The sequence below is a fragment of the Microtus pennsylvanicus genome, chromosome 12 (genome assembly GCF_037038515.1).
Source record: "Microtus pennsylvanicus isolate mMicPen1 chromosome 12, mMicPen1.hap1, whole genome shotgun sequence".
Classification (NCBI taxonomy): domain Eukaryota; kingdom Metazoa; phylum Chordata; class Mammalia; order Rodentia; family Cricetidae; genus Microtus; species Microtus pennsylvanicus.
Window position 1 is genome coordinate 25,545,503 of NC_134590.1, and position 22,828 is coordinate 25,568,330.

The window sequence follows — 22,828 nt, forward strand, 5'->3', positions numbered from 1 at the left end:
CCTCCCTTCACTTCCTCCAGAGTCAACCCCAGGTTCTCCTAATGCGGTTGTTACCCAGTTCCCCCCGCCCCCAGAGTTTCTGTGTTAACAGTTCTGCTGCTGCCCCGAAGCTCGATTTGTAGACCAAGCTGGCATAGAACTCAGGAATGTCTGCCTGCCTTTGCCTGGATTTAAACGTGTACGCTACCAGTACACCGCCACCACCTGGCTGTTACTCGGCTTTTAAACCAAATATTTATTTCCTATTGTCTGAGTCAAGGGCTGTCTAGCCAGTGGTCATATGGTGCCTGCCAACTTTGTGGGCTTAGTGTAATACATCATACTGAACTAAGATTATTTTGGATCATGAATTCACAAATTTCAGCCCATGGTTGGTTGGTTGCTTTGGAACCTTGGCGAGGAAGAGCATGGTGGGAAGCTTGTGGTAGTGGCCTAGAGCTGCTCACTTAATGAATTACCATGAAGCAAGAAGCTGGAAAAGCCCCAGTCCAAATGTCTCCCTTAAGAAGACACTCTAACTAGGCTCCACCTTCTAAAGGTCCCACCACCTCTAAACAGTGTCAAAAGGGTCTTTGGAGGACAGCTGCTGGACATGCACTAGATGTGTCTCCATCTTTGGGAATTGTCACTATTTTCATTCATTGATATTTCAGTGGCATGTGTATACCTAGAAATTGACTGTTGCTGAGATAAAACAAGATGTCCAGTGTACTGGGGTTATGCACTTCCTAGCTGGAAGTGATAAACAATAAACAAAGATACCTGGTGGTGGTTTAAGTTTTATGAAAAAACTGAGGGTGATTGAGAATAAAAGGAGACGTTAATCCTCTGCATTTTTCCTTAGATTTCAGAAAGTCTATCAAAAGCACCTTGTCACTATTCCATACTAGGGTCATTTAAAGTATTGAAGCTAATTCATAAGTCATTTGCCCAGCACACACAAGGACCTGTGTTCAATCCCTTCCACAGGGATGGATGATCCCACAAAAGACAAAATCAACGAAAACCAACCTCCTCACACACACAACACCACCGGCCATGCAAACACTACAAAGGACTGTTTAGCAAAGACTTACTAAGGGCAGAAATTCAATTGTACTCATCTTTGCATCCTCAGAATCTTGTACATGTTATAGGGTATTTGTGGGAGGTCTCCAGAGAAAGAAAAACCATGGTCAGTGTACATGATTAGTTTCAGGTCAAGCATGGTAGCCCCTAGCCAGGAATGCTAATGTCTAAGGGCAGAGACATTTTCCGTCTCAAACAGAACAATCTAGTTTATCCTTCAACAGATTTTTACTTGGTCAATATTCAATGCTATTTCCTTTCAGAAACACTCGCAGAAATAATTTTATCAGGTACCTGGGCATCTCTTAGCCCAGTCAAATTCATTAGTAGGTACTCAAAAGCTTGTCTGTGTATGAATAAACCAGACCACTTATGACTCCTGGGAAGCTTCCACATATACTATTTTACACCACCCATCCCATGAGACAAGTGCTTTTTAGCCTCACATTATCCCAAACAGCCTTTTATTTGCTGGGACATGTTAACCTGTTCTAGGGATTCCCCTCTGTATACTGTGAATGTTTTATTACCATTGGTTAATAAAGAAGCTACCTTGGCCTATAGCAGGGCAGAATATAGCCAGGCAGGAAATCCAAACAAAGATGAATATAGAGTAGGTGGAGTCAAGAGACACCAGGTAGCTGCTAAAGGAGACAGATGCATGAAACCTTTCTGGTAGGCCACAGCCTCATGGTGATACATAGATTACTAGAAATGTGTTAATTTAAGATGTAAGAGTTAGGGGCTGGAGAGATGGCTCAGAGGTTAAGAGCATTGCCTGCTCTTCCAAAGGTCCTGAGTTCAATTCCCAGCAACCACATGGTGGCTCACAACCATCTGTAATGAGGTCTGGTGCCCTCTTCTGGCCAGCAGGCATACACACAGACAGAACATTGTATACATAATAAATATTTTTTAAAAAAAGATGTAAGAGTTAGTTAATAAGCCTGAGCTAACAGGCCAAACAGTGTTGTAATTACTATAGTTTCTGTGTGATTATTCAGAGTCTGAGCAGTCTTTGCCTACACCACAGCAGAACAAATGTAGCTGATGAGGTCCTCTTAGTCAGGGTAGTTTTCATGGTGAGCTAGAATTTTATTTTCTATACAGTTGTTTGCCAGGTTTACATATTAACTCACTTGATTTTAGATTACTTATTGAAGCAACAAAAATCTCACATAGATTTACAACAAAGATTTAAAAACCAGGCAGGGCTAGGGGTGTAGCTCATTTGGCAGAGTGCTTGCTTAGCACCATAAAGGCCTGGGTCCAATCCTCAGCACCATCTAAATCAGGTGGTAGTGGTAGGAAGGTCAGAAATCCAAGGTTACCCTCAGCTATAGATCAGGTGTGGGGCACACTGGGCTACATGTCAGTGTCTCAAGAAATAAAAACTATACCATTGGCACTTAATGTTCCTCTACAAGCCAGGGAAATGAAAACGTTTACGCATTTTAAACAAAACATACTTTCAAATGCAAATAATGATTATACCGAGGACTTACACTGCATATTAAAAGAAACTAATGGGGGCTAGAGAAATTGCTCCTTGGTTAAGAGAATACACTGTTCTTCCAGAGGACTTGCATGAGTCCCATCACCCATACCAGGCAGTAACTCCAGCTGTAGGAAACTCCTGACATCTCTGGTCTAAGGGCACTGATATTTACACACACATACTCATACATGTAAACATATTTAAAAATAAAAATGTGAAAACAAATGGTCAAACTGATGATGAGCACTGCTAATAGATGTTCTGTTAACCAATCTGTCCGTGCTTAAAAATAATCTTCACTACTGTAGGGTAGTAGAGCAGAAATATCAACACATCAAGCAACAGTAAGACTGTCTAGATGTTAAAAAAAAAAAAACCAAAACACCTTGGGGGCTGATGAGGTGGCTCAGGCATTAAGAGCACTGGTTGCTCTTCCAGATGTCCTAGTTCAATTCCCAGCAGCCACATGATGGCTCACAACCATCTGTAATGAGATCTGGTGCCCTCTTCTGGCCTGCAGGCACACAAGCAGACAGAAAACTGTATACATAATTATTATTAAATCTAAAAAAAACCCAAACTGTAATTCTTTAATTTCTAGGAGACACCTAGGCATAGCGGAGTGAAACTGTGATGGTTAACTGTCAACTTGACAGGACTTAAAATCACCATGGAAACACACTGTTGGATGTGTTGAAGGTGTTCCCAGGAGAGCTCCCTGAGCCAGGATGACTCATCTTAGATGTGGGAGGCACCATCCCATGGGCTAGGCCATGGACAGGATGAAAAGCAGAGTGAGCCTAGCACTAACATTCATTCCCCTTTCTGCCCGTGGGAGCATGACTAGCACTCCTGCCAGCAGGCCTTCCCCACTGTGAGCCAGAAGAAAGCCATCCTGTTAAGTAGCTGTGGTTGGTATCTTGTCACGCATGTGCAGAGTAACTAATATGCTGTGAGAAAAACAAAGTGTGCAGCATTTCTCTAGAGTTGACAAGCCAGCAAAAAACTGTTATGATTGTTCATCACTTTGGGAGACAAGCCGCGCCCACTCCCTCCCACCTGAGCTTGCTCTCTTTTCCACCTTCCTCTCTGAGAGGCAGCTTCACTTCTGCCTTTCTCCCCACTTCTCTGCTCCCTTTTTTCGCTGTCCTCTTTCCTCTCTTCCCTTTCCTTTCCCCATTCCATAACTCAACTAATGTACAATTCTATTCTGTATGATGTGTCTGTCCATGTGCCTCCCACATGCCGCAGGGAACCTGCACCTTTGCTGGGAACTTGTACTTTCCGGGGACTCACTCTTTGTAGCACCAGCCTGCTGCCTCCACTGCATGGCTGGGCCCTGCCGAGGGGTGGTGGCTCTCGGGACCCACTACCTGGCCCCCACTGCTCGAGACCCTCAAGACCCACTCCCTCCCACCTGAGCTTGCTCTCTTTTCCACCTTCCTCTCTGAGAGGCAGCTTCACTTCTGCCTTTCTCCCCACTTCTCTGCTCCCTTTTTTCGCTGTCCTCTTTCCTCTCTTCCCTTTCCTTTCCCCATTCCATAACTCAACTAATGTACAATTCTATTCTGTATGATGTGTCTGTCCATGTGCCTCCCACATGCCGCAGGGAACCTGCACCTTTGCTGGGAACTTGTACTTTCCGGGGACTCACTCTTTGTAGCACCAGCCTGCTGCCTCCACTGCATGGCTGGGCCCTGCCGAGGGGTGGTGGCTCTCGGGACCCACTACCTGGCCCCCACTGCTCGAGACCCTCAAGACCCACTCCCTCCCACCTGAGCTTGCTCTCTTTTCCACCTTCCTCTCTGAGAGGCAGCTTCACTTCTGCCTTTCTCCCCACTTCTCTGCTCCCTTTTTTCGCTGTCCTCTTTTCTCTCTTCCCTTTCCTTTCCCCATTCCATAACTCAACTAATGTACAATTCTATTCTGTATGATGTGTCTGTCCATGTGCCTCCCACATGCCGCAGGGAACCTGCACCTTTGCTGGGAACTTGTACTTTCCGGGGACTCACTCTTTGTAGCACCAGCCTGCTGCCTCCACTGCATGGCTGGGCCCTGCCGAGGGGTGGTGGCTCTCGGGACCCACTACATGGCCCCCACTGCTCGAGACCCTCAAGACCCGCAGGCAATTTCATAACATGTTATATCCACCGTGTCTATGTTTTATGGATACTGAAGATGAAGCCCAAATAACCAGTATTTTACTTTTTGGAGTGTCAGGGAGGGGAAGAAGGGGATTGTTTTCCAGGGGAAAAAGTGATTCCTCCTTCCAGAGCCTTGTGCATGCCAGAGAAATGCTCTGCCATTACACTATATCCCCAGCACCTTTTTGCAGTGGGAAATAGCCTTTAAGACACCAAATGGCAAAAATAGGAGGACTCAGCTTTCTGGTATATGTAGGAGGATGGCAAAGCTCGACATTGGACTGCTAAGAATCTTAAAGTAGATGGCACCAATACCTAAGAAAAAGGCTGAGAAAATATGGTCAGTTTTAACTATCTTGATGTCTAGCTGAAGGAACGGTTAGCTAATTACACCCTACAGGCCCAAGCAAGTAGATGATAAGAGGTAGCATCTGAATAGGTGAAAGGTGGGACATAGACTAAAGTGGGTTGTCACCAGTTCATCTGTGGTTGCTTCTTTGCAAACCTATACTCCTTTCTCATAAAAATGGACATGTAAACTTCTACCCACCCACTTGCTTGATTATACACTGGAGATCCAATTTTTTAAAAAGTGGTAGGAAGGTGCCTGCAGGTGTGACTCAAATGTTTTACAGAAATAAAATTGGTAGTGCCTGCCTACATGTGCAAGGCCCTAGGGTTTCCTCACCACTGTAGAAACAAAGCACAAACTTAGCTGGAGTCATGCAGCTGTGTACTTTCTTAGATAATGACTTAGAATACAGACCATGCAGTGAGAAGAATGTATTGTTATTAGCATAAACTACAAATATTTTAATTTTCAAATAGTGAACTATAGAAGATCAAGTAGTAACTACTGATTTATGTAAAGTCATTATTAGCATTTAGAAATAATGAGAAGTTACAGGTGATTATTATTCCACACGGATGCTGGGAACCAAACTCAGTCCTCTGCAAGAGAACCACACTGATTCTTAAGCACAGAGACATAGCTCCAACTCCATAAAGGACATTTCTTTGCTAATGTTACACAACTGCCCAACAATGATCATATAGTGGGTTATATCTAGAGGACCATTTGTTCAGTAGTTAGTTGAATTGATTTCCCTGATGTGAAATCATTTTGCTTGAATTCTTTCCTTTTTAATCCAAACTAGGAATGTGTAACTTTTCTCCTAAAAGGTAAATTTTTTCTCTTCCTTCCTTTCTTTTTTTTTTTTTTTTTACAAATTGCTTTCTCTGATTTTCTTGTCAGCTTGCTTTAAAGATATCCATGTGTTCAATATGCTCGCTCGAAGTTTGGCCCACACCAAATGATTGTTTAGCCCAAATATCTGAGCAGCAAACTGGGCGGATCCTTCTGGAGAGAGTATAGTTGAACAGCCAAGACCTATTGATTCAGAAGGGAAAGGACAGAAAAATGAGTTGGCAGCTTAAAAATAAGTAAAAAACAAACTAAAGGATAATAAACCCAAGTTCTTATCTTTTAGAGATACATATTAAGCATATAGATATAGAATTAAAAAAATATAAAATCTGGTTTAAAATTAGTAGCCTGTAATGTGCAATCAAATATCAGTAGATGAAGTTGGATAGAGACATTGAGATTGCATCTTGAAATCTGGGGTATACATGCAGTACTGATAATTTCCAGGGTCTTACCACTGGGCAATCGAAGAGATGACCACACATCCTGAGCACCCCAATCTGGTGTGATGGGGGGACAGCTGATAACTGGATATGCAGTGTTACCAGACATCACTGGGCCCAAACCATTGCTTCTGCCTGCCACTGCGACAAATACAGTAGGTATGCCATCCCCTAGGGAAATTACAAGATAACCAGGTAATTTGTTTTGGTGACAGTAACAGCAGGAACAGAACAATCTTGGGCAGGTGAGATGGCTCTGTGGGAAAGGGGGACTTTGTTTTCAAGTCTGATGACCTATGCTTGACCTCTGGAAACCATATAGTTGGAGAGAATTAACTCTTGCAAGCTGTTCTCTAACCTGCATGCATGCTCATGGCACATGAACCTACACATACCTATACAATAGAAATAAAATTAAATCCCTTAGTAATCTGCTGTGGAAAAAGTATCTAAAAAGATAGTTGCATACATATATTCAAAATTAAGATTCACTTTGTTACCTAAGTGTACAGTAAATAATAACCTAGGTAGAATAGGTCTGGCCGTTTTTGAGATCTATGGTATAAAGGCAATGTCGTGAAGTAGGTGAGGGAATGTATGGTTAATAGCTTCCTTCTGCTATGGCTGCTTAGACTCAGCAACATGAAGACCCCACCAGCTGAAGGGCTATCTTTCATGTTGAGCTTTCCTTCAACACACTACCAGTACTCATTTAAAAGTGAGTAAAAATGTTGTGGCTACTTCCTCAATACACAAGATCTGGGTGCTGGGGTACATACAGTAAAGCTCCCACAGCTAACGTGATTAGGATGCTTGAGACTATAGGCTCTATCATTTCCAGCATCAAACACCAACAGCCAAAGTGCATATACAAATTTCCAACCTGACATATTTACATATGGTATCACTTTAGCCCAGGCTCAGCTTGACCCTCCAACAGTTAGGATTATAGGTGTGATACCTGTTTCTGGGTTTTATGTATGTTGAATCCTGAATTTCTTGCATGCTAAGCAAGCACTCCACCAACTGAGCTATATTATAACTCAATCTGCATTTCTGGAGAAAGAATCCAAGTCTTAATTAGCTTATTAAAAGGACTGGGAAGCATTCCTCCCATGATTAACTATACTTCTGTAGTAGTCACCGAAAGAATCAAACATTTTTCCCTAGAAAAGTTTTAGATCAATGATATCGTATCCTTTATTTTTATCCTATCATTTATTTCATGAAACCATAGCTTTTTATTTCTTATTTCCTTCTAAGAAAGCTAACAAAGAGAAAGGCCCAGAACAAAGAAACGGTGCTTCAGCCTTAGGCCTCATACAGGTGGGTAAGGGGCTCCTTTTCTTTTGAAACACACCAGAAACAATGCTCAAGGGGCGTTGATAATTAGACAAGGAGACCATACATCCTTACAGGTGTAGTTCGCTTTCTTTCATGCCAGGACATCCCAGGACTGGAGCTACAGATGGTTGTGAGTGCTCTTAATCAATGAGCCATTTTTTTTAAAAAACAATTTACTATGTATGCCTGCATGAGTTTATTGGCATCAGAAACATGCAGGTGCCCAAACAGGCATAGGATGTCAGATACCCTGACTGGAGTTACAGGCAGTTGTGGGATGCCTAATGTGGGCACAGAGAATTCAACTGAGACCTCTTTCCAGTCCTTCACACTTGTGTTTTAAGTTCTTGCTCCTTGTTTTTTTAAAGGTTTCTAATGCATCCCTGGAATTTAAAAGTACAGGCCTATGTGGAGGCAGACAGATGGGAGCCTGTTCCACCTTGACTAAAGATCAGAGTGTGAGCTAATTTTTACTCTTTCAAAGTTGGTGACGAGTGTGGCTACAAACAAGAAACCCTGATCTAGGGTGTGTTTAAGTGGTGTTTTGGATATTAAGATGGCCCAGAGAGTGAGCCTATTTCTGCTCCTTCATTTTAAAATAGGGGGTTTGACATAGGGAGTGGCTGCCTACAGGATACTTGGTCTAGGTTGTGTTTGCCGCATATCCATATCCTGCCTAAAACATCAAATGCTTTACTCAGGAAATAATGGCTCGATGTCTAAAGTATTGAAGCAAGTAACTGCTAGTTGTCCTTTGTGTCATGTTTAAGCAATCTTTTGCCTACTTTTCCCCCTTTTATTAGGGTATAAAAATGTATGAAAATTAAACGCAGGCAAATTGAGTATAGGTTGAGCTGCCGCCCTATGTCTCTGTGTTTCTTTCATATCTCTGTTCCTCCTACCTAACATTTCTAATCACACACCCTACCCTGGAATGTATGAACCAGCCGGCTGGACCACAACAGAAGTCATACAAAAACATGGCTTACGATAAGGCATGCCACATGATTTTCCTTGGAAATATGGAAAGGCTCTTTTAAACATATTATTCAAAAATAATATTTTAAAATCTTTTATCAAAATCAGAAACAGCCAAAATTTCTCATTTATTTATAAAGTTTACCTTCATACTCTGCTTTAATCCTCAACGTCTCATCTGGTCCTTTATGGGCAGATGTCACTCGGAGTTCACATGGAATCCCGAAGTTTCCACAAGCCTTCTTAATTTTCTCACAGTGACCAAGGTCAGAAGCTGAACCCATCAGCACTACAACCCTGCACTGACTGTCTGACTTCAGAAGCAACTAGAGGAGAAACGGGTTTGGAAAAGACAAAAATGGGTACCACAAGAAGTCAGTGTAAGAGAGTATCTTTTTTTTCTGTGTGTGTGTACGTTGAGCCAGGGTGTTACACAGCCAAGGATGCCCATCAATTCCGGATACTCACTCTTGTCTCTTTGCCTCCAGCACCCAGACAGGTGGCTTCTCTATCTTTTCCTTCCCTTTTTTGAAAGGGTTTTGTCTGTGTAGCCCCAGACGACCTGAGCCTCACAGGCAACTGAGCTGGCTCACAGGTGAGCACCGTCACATTTGGTTTTATGCAGTCCGGGAGATCAAACCTAGCTAGGGCTTCATGACAGCTAGGCAAGCACTTGTAAACTAAGCTACAGACTCAGCACATAATTTTTTATGTTTTATTTTCTGAGACAGGCCTCATTAGGTAGAGCAAGCTGGCTTTAACCTCAGAGATATGCCATCTCTCTTCTAAGGGCTAGAATTAAAAGTGTGTGCCACCATGCACAGTTGGCATTTTCTTTCTAAACAGACCAAAATGATCATTAAAGTAATAGTAAGAATCTTAGACACAGTGGCACACACCTTTAATCCCAATACCGAAGAGACAGAGGAAGGTAGATTCCTGGGAATTGGTGGCCATCCTGGTCTACATTGCAAGGGCCTGTCTCAAAAAAGAATGAACACATCCCAAACCTCTGTATAATGCATAAATTTGTTTGTTTAACTTAAGGTAGGGTCTGGTTACACAGCTCAGGCTTGACTCAAGCTTGCAATCCTACTGCCTTCTGGGTCCTAGGATCACAGACATGTACCACCTTGCCTGCCTGCCAACAGAAAAGACTTTTTAACCAGACAAATTATGTTTACTAATTAATAAGATAATAAGCATTTTAATATTCGGGGAACAATTTAAAGCATAATCAGCCAAATAAGGTTAAGTTATAAATTTGTCAGTTGGCCACTTTGCGCTCTATCTACACACGTAAGTTGGAAATAATCTTCTAAAAAGTGATTATGATTCATAATGAATCCCATTCAACTTTCATGGATTCACAGTTGTAATACCATAAAAATGAAAGTGACACACAGAGGTTAGAAACAGAACCTCAGGCTCCCACATGAGAACTGTGAACGGCATGAACTCAACAGCAGAGAGTTCTGGTAAGGTAGTATGGCGGGGGCCACCTCTAAAGCTGTTCCTTTCTTTCAAAGTCACTGAAAAAAAGATAAAAAATGGGCTGTCGTGGCGCATGCCCTTAATCCCAGCAGAGAGCCAAAGCTAGCCTGGTCTACAGAGGGAGTTCCAGGACAGGGTTCAAAACTACAAAGAAGCCCTGCCTCAAAAACAAAACAAAACAACACAAGAACAAAAAACCCACCCCACATAGTTTCACTTAATCAGGTTGCCCACACTGGCCTGGACCTTGAAACTTCACATCTTGGCCTCCTGTCAGCATCCTGGACACACTGTTTGCTATGTACAAACGTGTGGAGCTGTGTGGAACGCAGAGGACAGCACAGATGCTCCTCAGATGCCAGCCAACTTTCCCCTAATTTAAAAATTAATTTATTTTTGTATTTATGTCCACACAAATGTGAAAGTCAGAGAACTCTGTGGATTTGGCTTTTTCCTTTGATCTCTATTATACTAGACTTTGCAACAAGTGATTAAACCACTGAGCCATCTTGTCATATCTTTTTTCTTTCTTCTGGAGACAGGACTGTCTGTGGCCTGGAACTTTCCAAGTATGCTGGCCACCATGGGAGGCCAGGGGTCCTCCTGCCCCGAATCCCAACCTTGGGACTGATTACAAATGCCACCACATCTGGCATTTTCTTTGTTGTTTTATATGGGTGCTGGAGAATTAGAGCCAGGTCTTCATGCTTCAAAACAGGTAAACACTTTAAAAGCTACCGAGCTACTTCCTCAGCCCAATGATGCCATCAAGTTTTGTTTATTGCAGGTTTACTAGAGAAGAATTACCTCTACTCGATCTGCAACCCACTCAAAGTTTTTCTTTACCATCTGGAGTCCTTCCGGAGTTACTTCCTTGAGGTCACGGTAAGACTGGAAAATAAGATACAAAGTTAGATAATCTTATCATGGTATCTTATGCTTATGACAAGTTCCCATAATAAGATGTGTCTGAAGATGCACCCTGCTGTACAAATGTTTTTCCAATAAAAAATTTCTGCAGCAAAGTTTTGCTTTTCATTTAAGGTCCTATGCTTTTATTAGCAATTACAAGTAACCGACTTAAGCCCTTGAGACTTGCTATGTAGAGTCCCAGATTTGTTACTTAGTCTTGATATTGTGAAGATACTTATTAGATAAACAAGGACACGCGCTCCTTTCCTGTTTAAGAATCAAAAGATGACAAATAATACAAAAACCTGCTTTTATAGGTTAAAAGTATTCCTTACTACCACAGGAGAGTTCCGTCTACTTTTACTTTTTGGTACTGAAGGCTGAATCCAGGGCCTTGTGTGTGCTAAGCACGTGCCCTGCCATTGTGCTGTATCTCCAGCAGAGAGAAATGATTTTTGAAGGCAAACACTTAACAACATATCAGACTAATATCCCCTTCCTCTCACCACTGCCACAGCTTGATCTTACAAAGCACTACATACCTGTTTGTCTTTCTGCTGGCTCCGATCTCCCGATGGCCAGAGTCTCCAAGAATCATTATCAATTACATCAGCAAGAACAATCTCTTTGGTAGTTACATCAACACCAAATTCAATCTAGAAGCAGCACATTACCAAGGAAATGATTTGAAAAAAAAAAACACACAATACTAAGAACATTTCTATTTACAACCTTCATTTTTAAAACTTATTTTATCAGTACCTTCATATCAACCAGCGTGCAGTTCTGGGGCAGCCAGGCTTTCTCCAGTATTTCAAAAATAGCTTGTGTAGCATGACTCATGATGTCCACTTCAGTCTGGCCTATAGCAAGTCCAGCAAAACAAAACTGTGCAGCAATGAGTTGCTCCTCAGACCACTGTGGATCATTATTGGCATCATCCTGAGAACAAGGCAAAGCAGTACAAGTTCATTTCAATCTTAGAATTTCGAATTTTCCAGAGAAAAGAAAGTTCTCTTTTTCCTGGAATGTGTTCCTAAGAATTGAAATTTTCACCAGACAGTAGTGGCACATACATATTTAATTCCAGCACTTGGGAGGCAGAGGCAGGAGAATCTTTGTGAATTCGAGGTCAGCCTGGTCTACAAAATGAGTTCCAGGACAGGCAGGGCCACACAGAGAAACCCTGTCAGGAAAAACAACAACAGAATTGATATTTTCAATATAACTAACCTTCTCTCAGAACATCCTAAGATTCAACTTTGTCTATTTTTTTTTTTTAGTTTGTGTTATGCTACATGTGTGGAGACGAAAGCAAATTCTGTTTCTCTGTAAGAGTAGTTAAGTGCTGAGCCACCATTCAGGCCCTAAGTTGACTAATTTTACACACACACACACACACACACACAGTTTTTCTTTTTAGGTCTATGTGTGTTTTGCCTGCACATAATATGCCATTTGTATACTATGGTGCCTATAAGAGTCCAGAAGAGGAAGCTAGATCCCCTGGAATTGGAGTTACCAGCATATGTGAACCACCATGTGGATGCTCGGACTTAAACCTTGAGCCAGTGCTAAGCCATCTCTCCAGCCCCTAATTTGTTTACTTTTAATAGCTCTTTTAGGTCATTTAGATAAGAAACTTATTCTAGGTAATGAAATACTTAAACCAAATTTGTCCTCTCTCTGTAAAGCAATTTTTATGTAATGAATGTTCTGTCTGTATATATGTGCATCACGTGTATCCACTTTGGATACAATGTCAATTTTCCTTTTTAAGCAATTAATAAAATGTTCATAATATGACTAAAATTATAAAACTTCAATTACTTGGGAGGCGGAAGCAGACAGATCTCTGAGTTTGAGGCCAGCCTGGTCGAGAGTTGAGTCCAGGATAGCCAGGCAGGGATACACAGAGAAACCTGTCTCAAAAATCAACAAAACAAAAATCAAAACACCTAGGGACAGTGTCTCATTACATAGCCCAGACTGGCCTTGAAATAGTAATTTTCCTATGCCCCTTCTTTAAATTTCATTTCTCAGTAAGTATGGGTATTTTCCCTGAATGTATACCAGAAGAGACCATCAGATTCCCTGGGACTGGAGTTAAATAGTTGTAAGCCACTAATGTGTACTGGGATCAAACTTGGGTCCTCTGGAAGAACAGTCAGTACCCTTGACTGCTGAGTCACCTCTTCAGCCCCGGCCTTCATTCCTTAAATACTGGGCAGGAATGCAGGTGTGAACCACCAGGCCCACCAAGCATCTAAATCTTTTCTTGCTGTGGGACAACAATTTTACCCTGTAAAGATTTGTTTCTTCTATTTGTTTAATGAAATGCTGATTGGCCAGTAGCCAGGCAGGAAGTATAGGTGGGGCAATGAGAACAAGAGAATTCTGGGAAGAAGATTGAGTCTGCAGTTCTCACCCACAGAGGACTGCCTCGCTGAAAAAGGTACCAAGCCACGTGGCTAACACAGACAAGAATTATGGGCTAATATAAGTTATAAGAGTTAATTTAAGTCACAAAGGCGATCACCTTGAAGAACATCTCCACTTTTGGTGGGTAAAACTTATACCCCTCTTTTACACCAGGGTTCCTTTTGAGAAAAGATCCAGTTGCTATTCTTCGGCACACCCATTCAATTGGAATCATTTCACATTGGGGTGCAATGAAAGCAGTCTCCCCACATTTCTTGGTGAAAGCAGTCTTGATACCTACATATTGATGATAAAAGGGTAAAAATCAATAAATTTTTCTTTAAAGGTTAATAAGACCTAAAGAATAAAGTTCCTCTTTCAATTTATTCTGATATATGTATACACTGCAGGGCCAGCTCCCTCTTTACAAGGTTTCTGGGGGATAGAACTCAGACAAGTTAGGCTTGCATTGGCTTAGCCACCTCAAAAGTAAATAAAAACAAAAACAAACAAACAAACAAAACCTCTATCAAAAATAAAGTTCACCACGGGATTAGAGATGGCTCAGAGGTTAAGTGCTTATTGCTATCCTAGAGGACCAGAGTTTGGTCCCTAGCACCCATGACTGTAGACTCACAATCCCTTTTAACTCCAATTCCAGGGCATCCAATGTTTCTGGCCTTTTTAGCACCTGCACTCAAATGCATATTCCCACATGTAGTATACTTTGTATCTTAACATATAGTGCTTGCCTGAAGATCAGAGTGCAGAGCTAAACCACTAGGGGCCAGGCAGTGGTGGCTTATGCTTTTAATCCCAGCACTAGGGAGGTGGAGACAGGAAGGGATATGGCAGGGTGGAGAGAGAAATATAAAGCAGGAGACAGGAGCTCACTGCAGTCTGGAGATGCAGTCAGAGAAGACAATCTGAGGACAGGATTGCCCCTTGGTCTGAGCATTGGTAGAGGTAAAGGGTGTCTTTAGTGACTGGCCACTCTGCTTCTCTGATCTCTCAGCTTTCATCCCTAATATCTAACTCTGGGTTTTTATTAAGAACAATTTGAATTCGTGCTACACCCATCCACAGATATATATAATTAAAAATAAGATCATAAAAAGGCTAACAATGTTTTTGATTAGTTATCAAAATAGCAGACAGTTTCATTTTAATATCACACAGTAGAACTAAAGACCCAAGCTAAGCATGCTTTACCCTCCACCTATGAGGCTTATTTTAAACAGGACACCCTGGTCTCTCCCCTATTTACTACTGATTATCTAACTTTGTGGAAGGCATTAACACCGAGAGGTATTAAATTACCTCTAAAGCTAAATGGAGTACAGAAGTCTCATGTCCTATAGTCCAGTATTGTGATTCACTCCTACATTCTAAAGATACCTTTTAATGTCTAAAGAGTCCTTGAAATAGCATCTATCATATGTGCTCTTCCATTTCTTGTGACTGTAACTGAAAAGCTAAGCCAAGAGCTGTTTGGGATGGGACTCTGGAAACTAACAACCTCTCTGATGACAGTTTAAATGTATAGTGCTCTAGGGCTGGAAAGGTGGGTCTGCACTTCTTGCTCTTGCAGAGCTGGGTGTGGTTCCTAGTAGCCACAAGGCAGTTCACAACCACCTCCAATCTAGTTCCACAGGACCGGAAACCCTCTGCAGATACCAGAGGACTCATGCATGCATGTGGCATCCTGCCCAGCTTCAGCACGTACACATAAACTTGGAAGACAAAGCCTCATGATCCGATAAATAATAAAAAATCCTAACTCTCCTCCTTCACTTCAGTATTCTGTATACTGGAAGAAAAATAGTTTTTCAAGGTGGACCTCTTAACTAAGTTCAGTCCAGTCACTTAGAACACAAGGACAGGAAGGCACAGCTGCTACTTTCCAATACTTCTCAGCATTTACAAGCAGAAGCAGGACTTAAGTCTGTACTGCCTCCAATAGGCAGAACAAAGAGCAACTGTGCAGCACTCCAGGGAGTAAATTCATGTTATTACTTAGGGCTGCTAACACCAGGAAGGCAGCCTGTATAGTTAAATTCTCTAAGGTTGAGATGGCCTTGCAGAAGAAAATTACACTGGTGATTCACAGGACCGAAGACTACAGGAAATTGTTGGTTTCTCTTAAATTCTTTTTTTTTCCTGGGAGGTGGGTTTGAATGCTTGTTCCCCAGCTGGTGGAACTGTTTGGGATTAGGTATGGCCTTGCTGGAGGAGCTCGCCTTGATGTTTCAAACCCCCAAGTTATTCCCAGTTAGCTCTCTCTGCCTCCTATGTGTGGTGTAAGCTCTCAGCTATTCCCCCAGTGCCCTGCCTGCCTGCCACAACCGTCATGAACTCTACTCTCTGGAACTGTACACCCCAAATTAAATACTTTCTTTTATAAGTTGCCTCAGTCATGGTAACAGAAAAGTAACTAAGACTGTGGGCAATATTGGAGATTATATACCTGAACTATCCCCAGCCTAAAGTTTCTTTGAACCGAAAGACCATTACCTCCAAACCAGTTACCTGTTAAGAGTGAACTTTAAAAACTCTTGCCTTGATTTTACTATATGCAACTAGCCTGTGGGACATTCCCAAACACGTCAACTCAAAGACAGCCATCTCCCAGAGAAAAAGTCAGTTACCCACATCTAGATGTAGTAAAATACACAGGTAATTATAACATGTTCCTGACCCAAATAATTTCTCTCCACGAAAACGACCAATATGAAGACACAAAGGGAGCGCTCACCGGCATCCTGTAACAGCTGAAAAATACAGCTGGTGATCTTGTTGGAGATTGCAGCTTTGCCTTCCAGGTGGTTCTTTCTGGCTGCATTTCCCGCTGTAATCTGGTCCTTGGACTGTAGGAGGACTCTTCCTGGACTATCTAACAATTCATAGACTTCTTTTGTCTTACCCTCATAAAGTTTTCTCCCAATGTTCAGTACTGTGGAAATAAAATAGAATTATATCAGATTCAAGAAGATTTACTAAATATCAAAGAATCAGCTAAAATGTTGTATCACGGCATGGACAGTGATTAATATAAAAAATTTAGAAAAACCATTTGCATAAACGTTATACTTTTCAATGTAATTTTCTCATGTATCATCACATAATTTTGTTAGTGTACTTATGTTAACTACAGATTAGAAAATGAAGGCTCACAAAGTTGAGGTTACACATTTAGTATATGCAGAACTACAAATAATCCCAAATCCTAGCCGGGCGGTGGTGGCGCACGCCTTTAATCCCAGCACTCGGGAGGCAGAGACAGGCAGATCTCTGTGAGTTCGAGACCAGCCTGGTCTACAGAGCTAGTTCCAGGACAGACTCCAAAACCACAGAGAAACCCTGTCTCGAAAAACAAAACAAAACAAAACAAAATCCCAAATCTTCTGGATCAACATCGGGCTTTCTCTATCAGCTTGTCTCTGAACTAAAAACAATTAAAATTAGTGTAACCATAGTAGTAGTTGTAGTTTACAAAAAGCAGCCCAGGAGAGAAAGATGCCACGTGACAGGCTAAGGTGGAGGGGTTTTATACTGGGAGAAAGTGAATGGGAAAAGGGCAGGAGAGACTGGCTTCTGGGAGTGTCAGAAGAGAAGAGTCAGAGACAGACAGACAGACAGACAAAGAGATGGGAGGTGGGAAGAGTCCTTTTAAAGGGGAAGGTAATAAATGTGCACAGGAGGTGTGCTCTTAGTGGCTACAACTGGGGACATACACCCCAAGATCAGGCCAGTATAGATTCCTGAAAACTAGCAGTAGTATTTTTGTACACACAACTACAATACATTATTTAAATTAATTTACAGGAGAAAAAATGCTTTATTTTTCTTGACTTTTCATAACAAGTTAAATGGGAAAATCCAGAATAATTTCTTGATTTCAATTTTTTTAAAAATTAATTTGTAAGGGGCTTCTTCACTCATCTGAAAAATCTAGTAGGTGGTGGAGGTAGTGACAGCGGAGCTGGTATAACATTTAAAAGGTCTGGGCTGGGGCTGGAGAGATGGCTCAGAGGTTAAGAGCACTGGCTGCTCTTCCAGAGGTTCTGAGTTCAATTCCCAGCAACCACATGGTGGCTCACAACCATCTGTACTGAGATCTGGCGCCCTCTTCTGGCGTGCAGGCATACATGGAGGCAGAATGTTGTATATATAATAAATATTTAAAAAAAAAAAAAGGGTCTGGGCTGAAAGTGTAGTGCCCGCCGAGGGCCAGCCTCAACCAAATACCTTTCTCCAGAGTGGAGGTGTGAAAATTGATACATGTACTGAAAATTCGCCTGTGTTCAATTTTCCAACAGCTTAATATACCCCTAACCCCAAAAGGTAAGAGTCAAACAACAAAAGACTGCATGTACCTACAAATTGAAAATCACGGGCTACATTCTTCTTCACACTGACACCGTAGACCAACCACTCCCTGGGTGAAATCCCAAGTCACTTCCAGTATGGAACTTAGTTGGATCCTTAGACTTTTGTTTTAGGTGGGACCAACTACTTCCCATTCCAGGAGCCAGCACAAGCACAGCAGCTAGCCACACCTGTTGACAATAGCCTTGAAGAGTGAGTGGAACTCTTTGGTTTACAAGTAGGTGGGACCTTTGTTTGATTAACTTTGACTGAACTAGAAACAAGTCCCAGATTCTTTGGGCCTCCCCAGTACCAAATGAAAAACAAATCCCAAATCAAAAGACATTTTTATGAGGTTCCCTTCTGAAGCGGGGCCCACCCGACTCCTAGGCTAGACTTGGAGACAAAGGCAGGCTTTCCTCTATTTACACGTGGGTTAGTTAGCCCTCGAGAAAGAAGTACTTCAAGTCTCTGCCACCAGTCAGTGCCCTCTCCACTGGGGAAGTAGAAAAGTACCAGGAAATGAATATAAAAGCATTTTCTTTTCCCCAGAGACAGGGTATCACTGCACAGTCCTGGCTAGGCTGGAATGCTCCTGGTAGACAGACTAGGCTAACCTTGAACTCAGAGGTTCCTCTGCCCCTGCTTCTCCCTTAGACTGAAGACGTGCACAGCTAGACAGGCAGAGCACTAGACTCCACACTGGAATGATTTAGATGAAAACAACAAGGAACCAAAGTGTAAAGGTACAGGGAATTGCTTCTCATGTTTCCACAGCACATTTATCCCCAGTACTTTTCCAGGGTATTCGTGTGCCAGGATGATGGATATAATAGCAAATGAAATCTAATTTCTGCTCTCAAGGGACCTGAGTATTGAAAGAAACAGTCAATAAATAAGCAACGGTAATAAAAATAACACAAAGTAGGGACTGTGGGATCCCATATTCACAGCAGGACCACCTTACTTGCATCAGAGAAGCCTAGAATAAAGTAAAAGCTGCAGGGAGGCCTGAAATATGATCAGAACGTCACATGGCATAATTAAAAGTGGCAAGATCAAGCAGCAAGGGTGGAGCGGGTCAGCAGGGCTGAGCACTTAGTGCCCTGGTCGCATGCAGACTGGTAGTGGTCAGAGCAGCCAATAGGCAGAGCAGCAGGAAATAAAGTGGAAAAGCTAGCGGGGAGGCCAGCCAGAGATACACAGTGAGACCCTTTCGGGAACAAACAAAAATAAACCAAAGAAGAGTTGATTAGGTCACACCAGCAGCTGGCACAGGAAAACAATTAAGTGTCCAAAAAGGAAATCAATGGCCTAGCTTGGTCTACAAGAGATCTTTCCAGATCAGGTTCTGAAAGCTACAGAGAAACAGGGGTTCGAAAAACAACAACAACAAAAAACCCAAAAGCAAAAAACCAAAAGCATAAAAGCAGTATCTATTAAAAAGGCATTTAACTCGGGTTCTAGGGGACTAGAAACACTCCAGACTTCTCAAGCATACCCCCCCCCCCAACATAGCATTCTCTCACATGAGAGTGATGGCACCGAAGAGAAAATTCTAGAGATTTTTACTAGTTTTAAAATACAGGCACCCTGATCTCAGAAAAATTCTGGGCCAAACTTCCAATTAATGAAGTTATAGCACCGCTTTGTTGTTGTTTTTCGCTCTTCGTAAGTGGGAAATAATATGCTGGGGCGCCAACACAATTTACGTCACTACGTAGAAACTTTTATTGTGGCCCACGACAGCGTTTTGTGGTAAAAGGCAGCAAACGACCTTTCCTGAGGCTCTAACATAAGCAGAGACAAAATGATAGCGTAACTAAACTTATCAAACAAAAAGTGAGTTTTCCTTCGATTTTGGCGCTCTCCAAAGATTACCAATTATCATGGCACCAAAGATTACCAATTATTACAGATCGGTACTCTCCCACACCCGTTCCCGAAATCCCACGCTAGCTTGAACTACAAATCAAGCACTTGACCAACACAAAATATCTAGATCTAGAGTCATATTATTAAATTATATGGCTAACCTAAAGGAGATAATTGGCGTAAGAATCTTAACAAAATAAACAAACTTTGGGTTAAAAATTCTGCTAGATTTTCATGACTGTTTATCTATCCCAGATTCTAGGATCGTCGTTAGTTTTAGGACATTTCTCCTCCGGGGCACCTAACCACTCTGCTACTTTCCTCCACTCCCGGGGAGTTTTCTGGGAATTTCAGGAGACCCAGGTGCTCGGTGTCCAAAGCACGTCTCACTGCACGTACACCACGTGTGCAGTATCTGGGCCATTGGCGCCATCGCGGGTAAACCAGGAGGGCACTGTACCAGGAGGGCTGCAATTCGACCCCGGAGCTGCACGAGTCCACGCCAAGCATGCAACTCCCTGCTGGAGGGTGTGTGTGTGTGTGTGTGAGGAAACCAGCGGGTCGGAAAGCCTGCTACTCACCCTCAGCTGTCGCCATGATCCTAGGTGGGATGAAAGTGCAAGACGGCGCGGCAAAGTGGTGGAGCGGTCGGAAAACAAGAACCACCAGAGGTTCAGGAGGGTCGGGAAAGGCGGTGCTAGGGGAGGTAAAGCCGCTACGTCTGGTCAGTCAGTGCGACCGGAAAGCTACAGCGAAGTACCGGACTGGCCGCAAAAGGGGCTGGGATCGCTTATTCCCGCCGCGCACGCGCGCCTACGAGACACCACTTCCGGGCGGCTCTGCGTCTCAATCCCAGCGGCGAAAAGTGGCGCGCAAGCTTGGGCCCCGCTGGCCGGGAGAGGGTTCTGTGTTGGAGCGTACCAAGTCCCGACGGCCGGGGGACAGCGTGCGACCTGGGGCACGCACGGCTCAAATCTTCTGAGGGGTAAACACCACCAACTGCGCTCCACTCATCACCTACGTCTCGGGAGCGGAAAATAACGGAGATTTCCACGTGTGGAAACAGTAGCTACCCAAACCTCACCCGCGGAGAGCTGGCCACACCCCTTTGACTCCATAGCTCCGCCCCCGATCAGCGCGGTAGCTGATTGGCCAGGCGCTGGAGGCCCAGCTGGCAACGCCCCCCTTGAAAGCGCGCGCCGCCGCAGTAGCGAGAACCTAGCCCGCGGGGAAGGAGGAGGCAGTCGACAGTGTGAGCTTCTGCGGCTTACTGGAGCAGAGCGGACAGCTGGTTGGTGCTCGGACCGCGCCGCGGCAGCAGGTCCGTCCACGTGCTTTCGGCGGCGCCATGGACATGGAGGAGTCGGGGATGAGTGAGGAATGTGGCGTGTTTGGGTGCATCGCTTCTGGAGAGTGGCCCACGCAGCTAGATGTGCCGCATGTGATCACTGCAGGACTCGGGGGTCTGCAGCACCGGTGAGCAACAGGATGAGGGGTAGGGTTGGAGTGGCAAGTCTTTGCTCAGCTCCGCGAGCGGCTTCCCTGTTCTGGAGCTATGGAGACCGCAGGACTAGGAGGGTGGATCTCGGGAACCAGATCAGTACCTGCGCAGCGCATTGACCGAGTGGGCGTGGGGTACGCCTTGCTTCATAGACATTAACCTGGCCTGTCGATTTCCTCCCTAATGCACTCTATGGTTAACTCCAAGAGTGTGCACCTCTCCTGCGGGTTTGCTTGCACTAGCCAGGTTGGGAGGAATCGTTTAGATCTCCTTAAACCTAGAACTATTCTTGAGATAAAGTTCTGTAAGGTGGTGGTGGTGCCTGGTGAAGGTACACCAACACTTTAGTCTTTTGCGCGTGGCCTCCAGCTTGTAGAATCTTTGTTTGCACGGGCAGAGCTAATGAGCAGATTGTCAACCTGAAAGCAGTTATCGGTTTGGGGACCCTAGAGTTCAGACCCAGGGAAGCAGGTCTAGTTTGTATTCAGGTTGAGTCACAGTGGTAGTAGATTTCATATACATTACCTTCATGATCGGTAAAGTCTTTTTTTTTTTGTTTGTTTGTTGTTTTTTTTTTTTTCGAGGCAATGTTTCTTGCTCTTGTAGACCAGGCTGGCCTCAAACTCACAGATATGGGCCTGCCTCTGCCAACACCGCCCGTCTCTGATTGGTTAACTTTTAAATAATAAATGAAAACAGTAAGAGCCATTTGCAAACTCGCTTCTTTAAAGGGAGAGAGGAGAAGTGCTTGATGTCCAGATACATATTGATTTGGAAAAACTGGGAGATGCCTTCGAGGTAAACAAAACAACACCTGACTTAACAGGCAGTTAGTTTAAATCTATTGAAGGAAATAATAGACGGTTTGTGTGTTTCCCCAAAATCTTACAAAGTTTCCTAAGACAATAGCCACGACTTCTGGGACGGAACTGGCAATGGCACTTAGGAGCAGCGTGGGTGCCACAGGTGTCAGCGCATTCCTAAATGTTTCTTTGGAGTTTCACATTCTGCAAGCTTTTTGTTTATTAAAAAGCCTCCAGGAGCCAGCACTCACCGAGATCTGCCTGTTTCTGCCTCCCAAGTGCTATGTTACATCTTAAACTATTGAGATCTGGACATGTGCTCTATTGGTTTTTTTTTTAAGATATATTTATTTATTATGTATACAACTTTCTGCCTCCATGTATACCCACACGCCAGAGGAGGGCGCCAGATCTCATTACAGATGGTTCCCTCTTATACTTACTTCATTTTTCTTTCTATTTTCGTTAAATTTGCATTTGTAGGGTACTATATGTTTTTCTTTTTAAATTAACTACACCTTGCCAATTCCCTCAGCACTGGAGAATCTGTTTGCCCCTCCTATACTTCCTGTCTGGCTACTGACCAACCAGTATTTTATTAAATCAATGCAAGTGACAAATCTTGCCTGTGTACAAGAGCATTATCCCACAGCATCTTATGGGGAGTAGAATGGTCTGGACTTATTTCAAACTCCATAAAAGAAATTACTAGACACATTCCATGGACTTCCATGTATAGGTTTTTTGTGTAATGTAGATATGATTTATCCGC

The 22,828-nt window shown here is 43.1% G+C and overlaps 2 protein-coding genes across 4 annotated transcripts in view; one reads left to right on the forward strand and one right to left on the reverse strand.

Moving 5' to 3' along the window:
- Positions 1 to 5,478: 5,478 nt before the first annotated feature.
- The window catches only part of Paics (phosphoribosylaminoimidazole carboxylase and phosphoribosylaminoimidazolesuccinocarboxamide synthase), a 51,867-nt gene continuing 34,517 nt past the window's right edge, over positions 5,479 to 22,828 (reverse strand). The window contains exons 2-10 of one of the 3 annotated variants that reach the window (XM_075942921.1): positions 20,334 to 20,769; positions 16,265 to 16,462; positions 13,628 to 13,806; positions 11,851 to 12,030; positions 11,631 to 11,744; positions 10,984 to 11,067; positions 8,828 to 9,008; positions 6,373 to 6,531; positions 5,479 to 6,100 (exon numbers count right to left, since the gene is read on the reverse strand). In XM_075942921.1, coding sequence (XP_075799036.1) covers positions 5,934 to 6,100; positions 6,373 to 6,531; positions 8,828 to 9,008; positions 10,984 to 11,067; positions 11,631 to 11,744; positions 11,851 to 12,030; positions 13,628 to 13,806; positions 16,265 to 16,462; positions 20,334 to 20,349 — 1,278 coding nt within the window. In that variant the 5' untranslated portion in view covers positions 20,350 to 20,769 and the 3' untranslated portion in view covers positions 5,479 to 5,933. Of the gene's footprint in view, positions 6,101 to 6,372; positions 6,532 to 8,827; positions 9,009 to 10,983; positions 11,068 to 11,630; positions 11,745 to 11,850; positions 12,031 to 13,627; positions 13,807 to 16,249; positions 16,463 to 20,333; positions 20,770 to 22,828 lie in introns of those variants that run through there. The other 2 variants (XM_075942922.1, XM_075942923.1) reach the window with 2 other exon arrangements.
- Ppat (phosphoribosyl pyrophosphate amidotransferase) overlaps positions 20,768 to 22,828 on the forward strand; it is a 31,929-nt gene continuing 29,868 nt past the window's right edge. Inside the window, exon 1 of the mRNA XM_075942920.1 lies at positions 20,768 to 21,228. Within this exon, the coding sequence (XP_075799035.1) occupies positions 21,101 to 21,228 (128 nt within the window). The 5' untranslated portion in view covers positions 20,768 to 21,100. The remainder of the gene's footprint in view (positions 21,229 to 22,828) is intronic.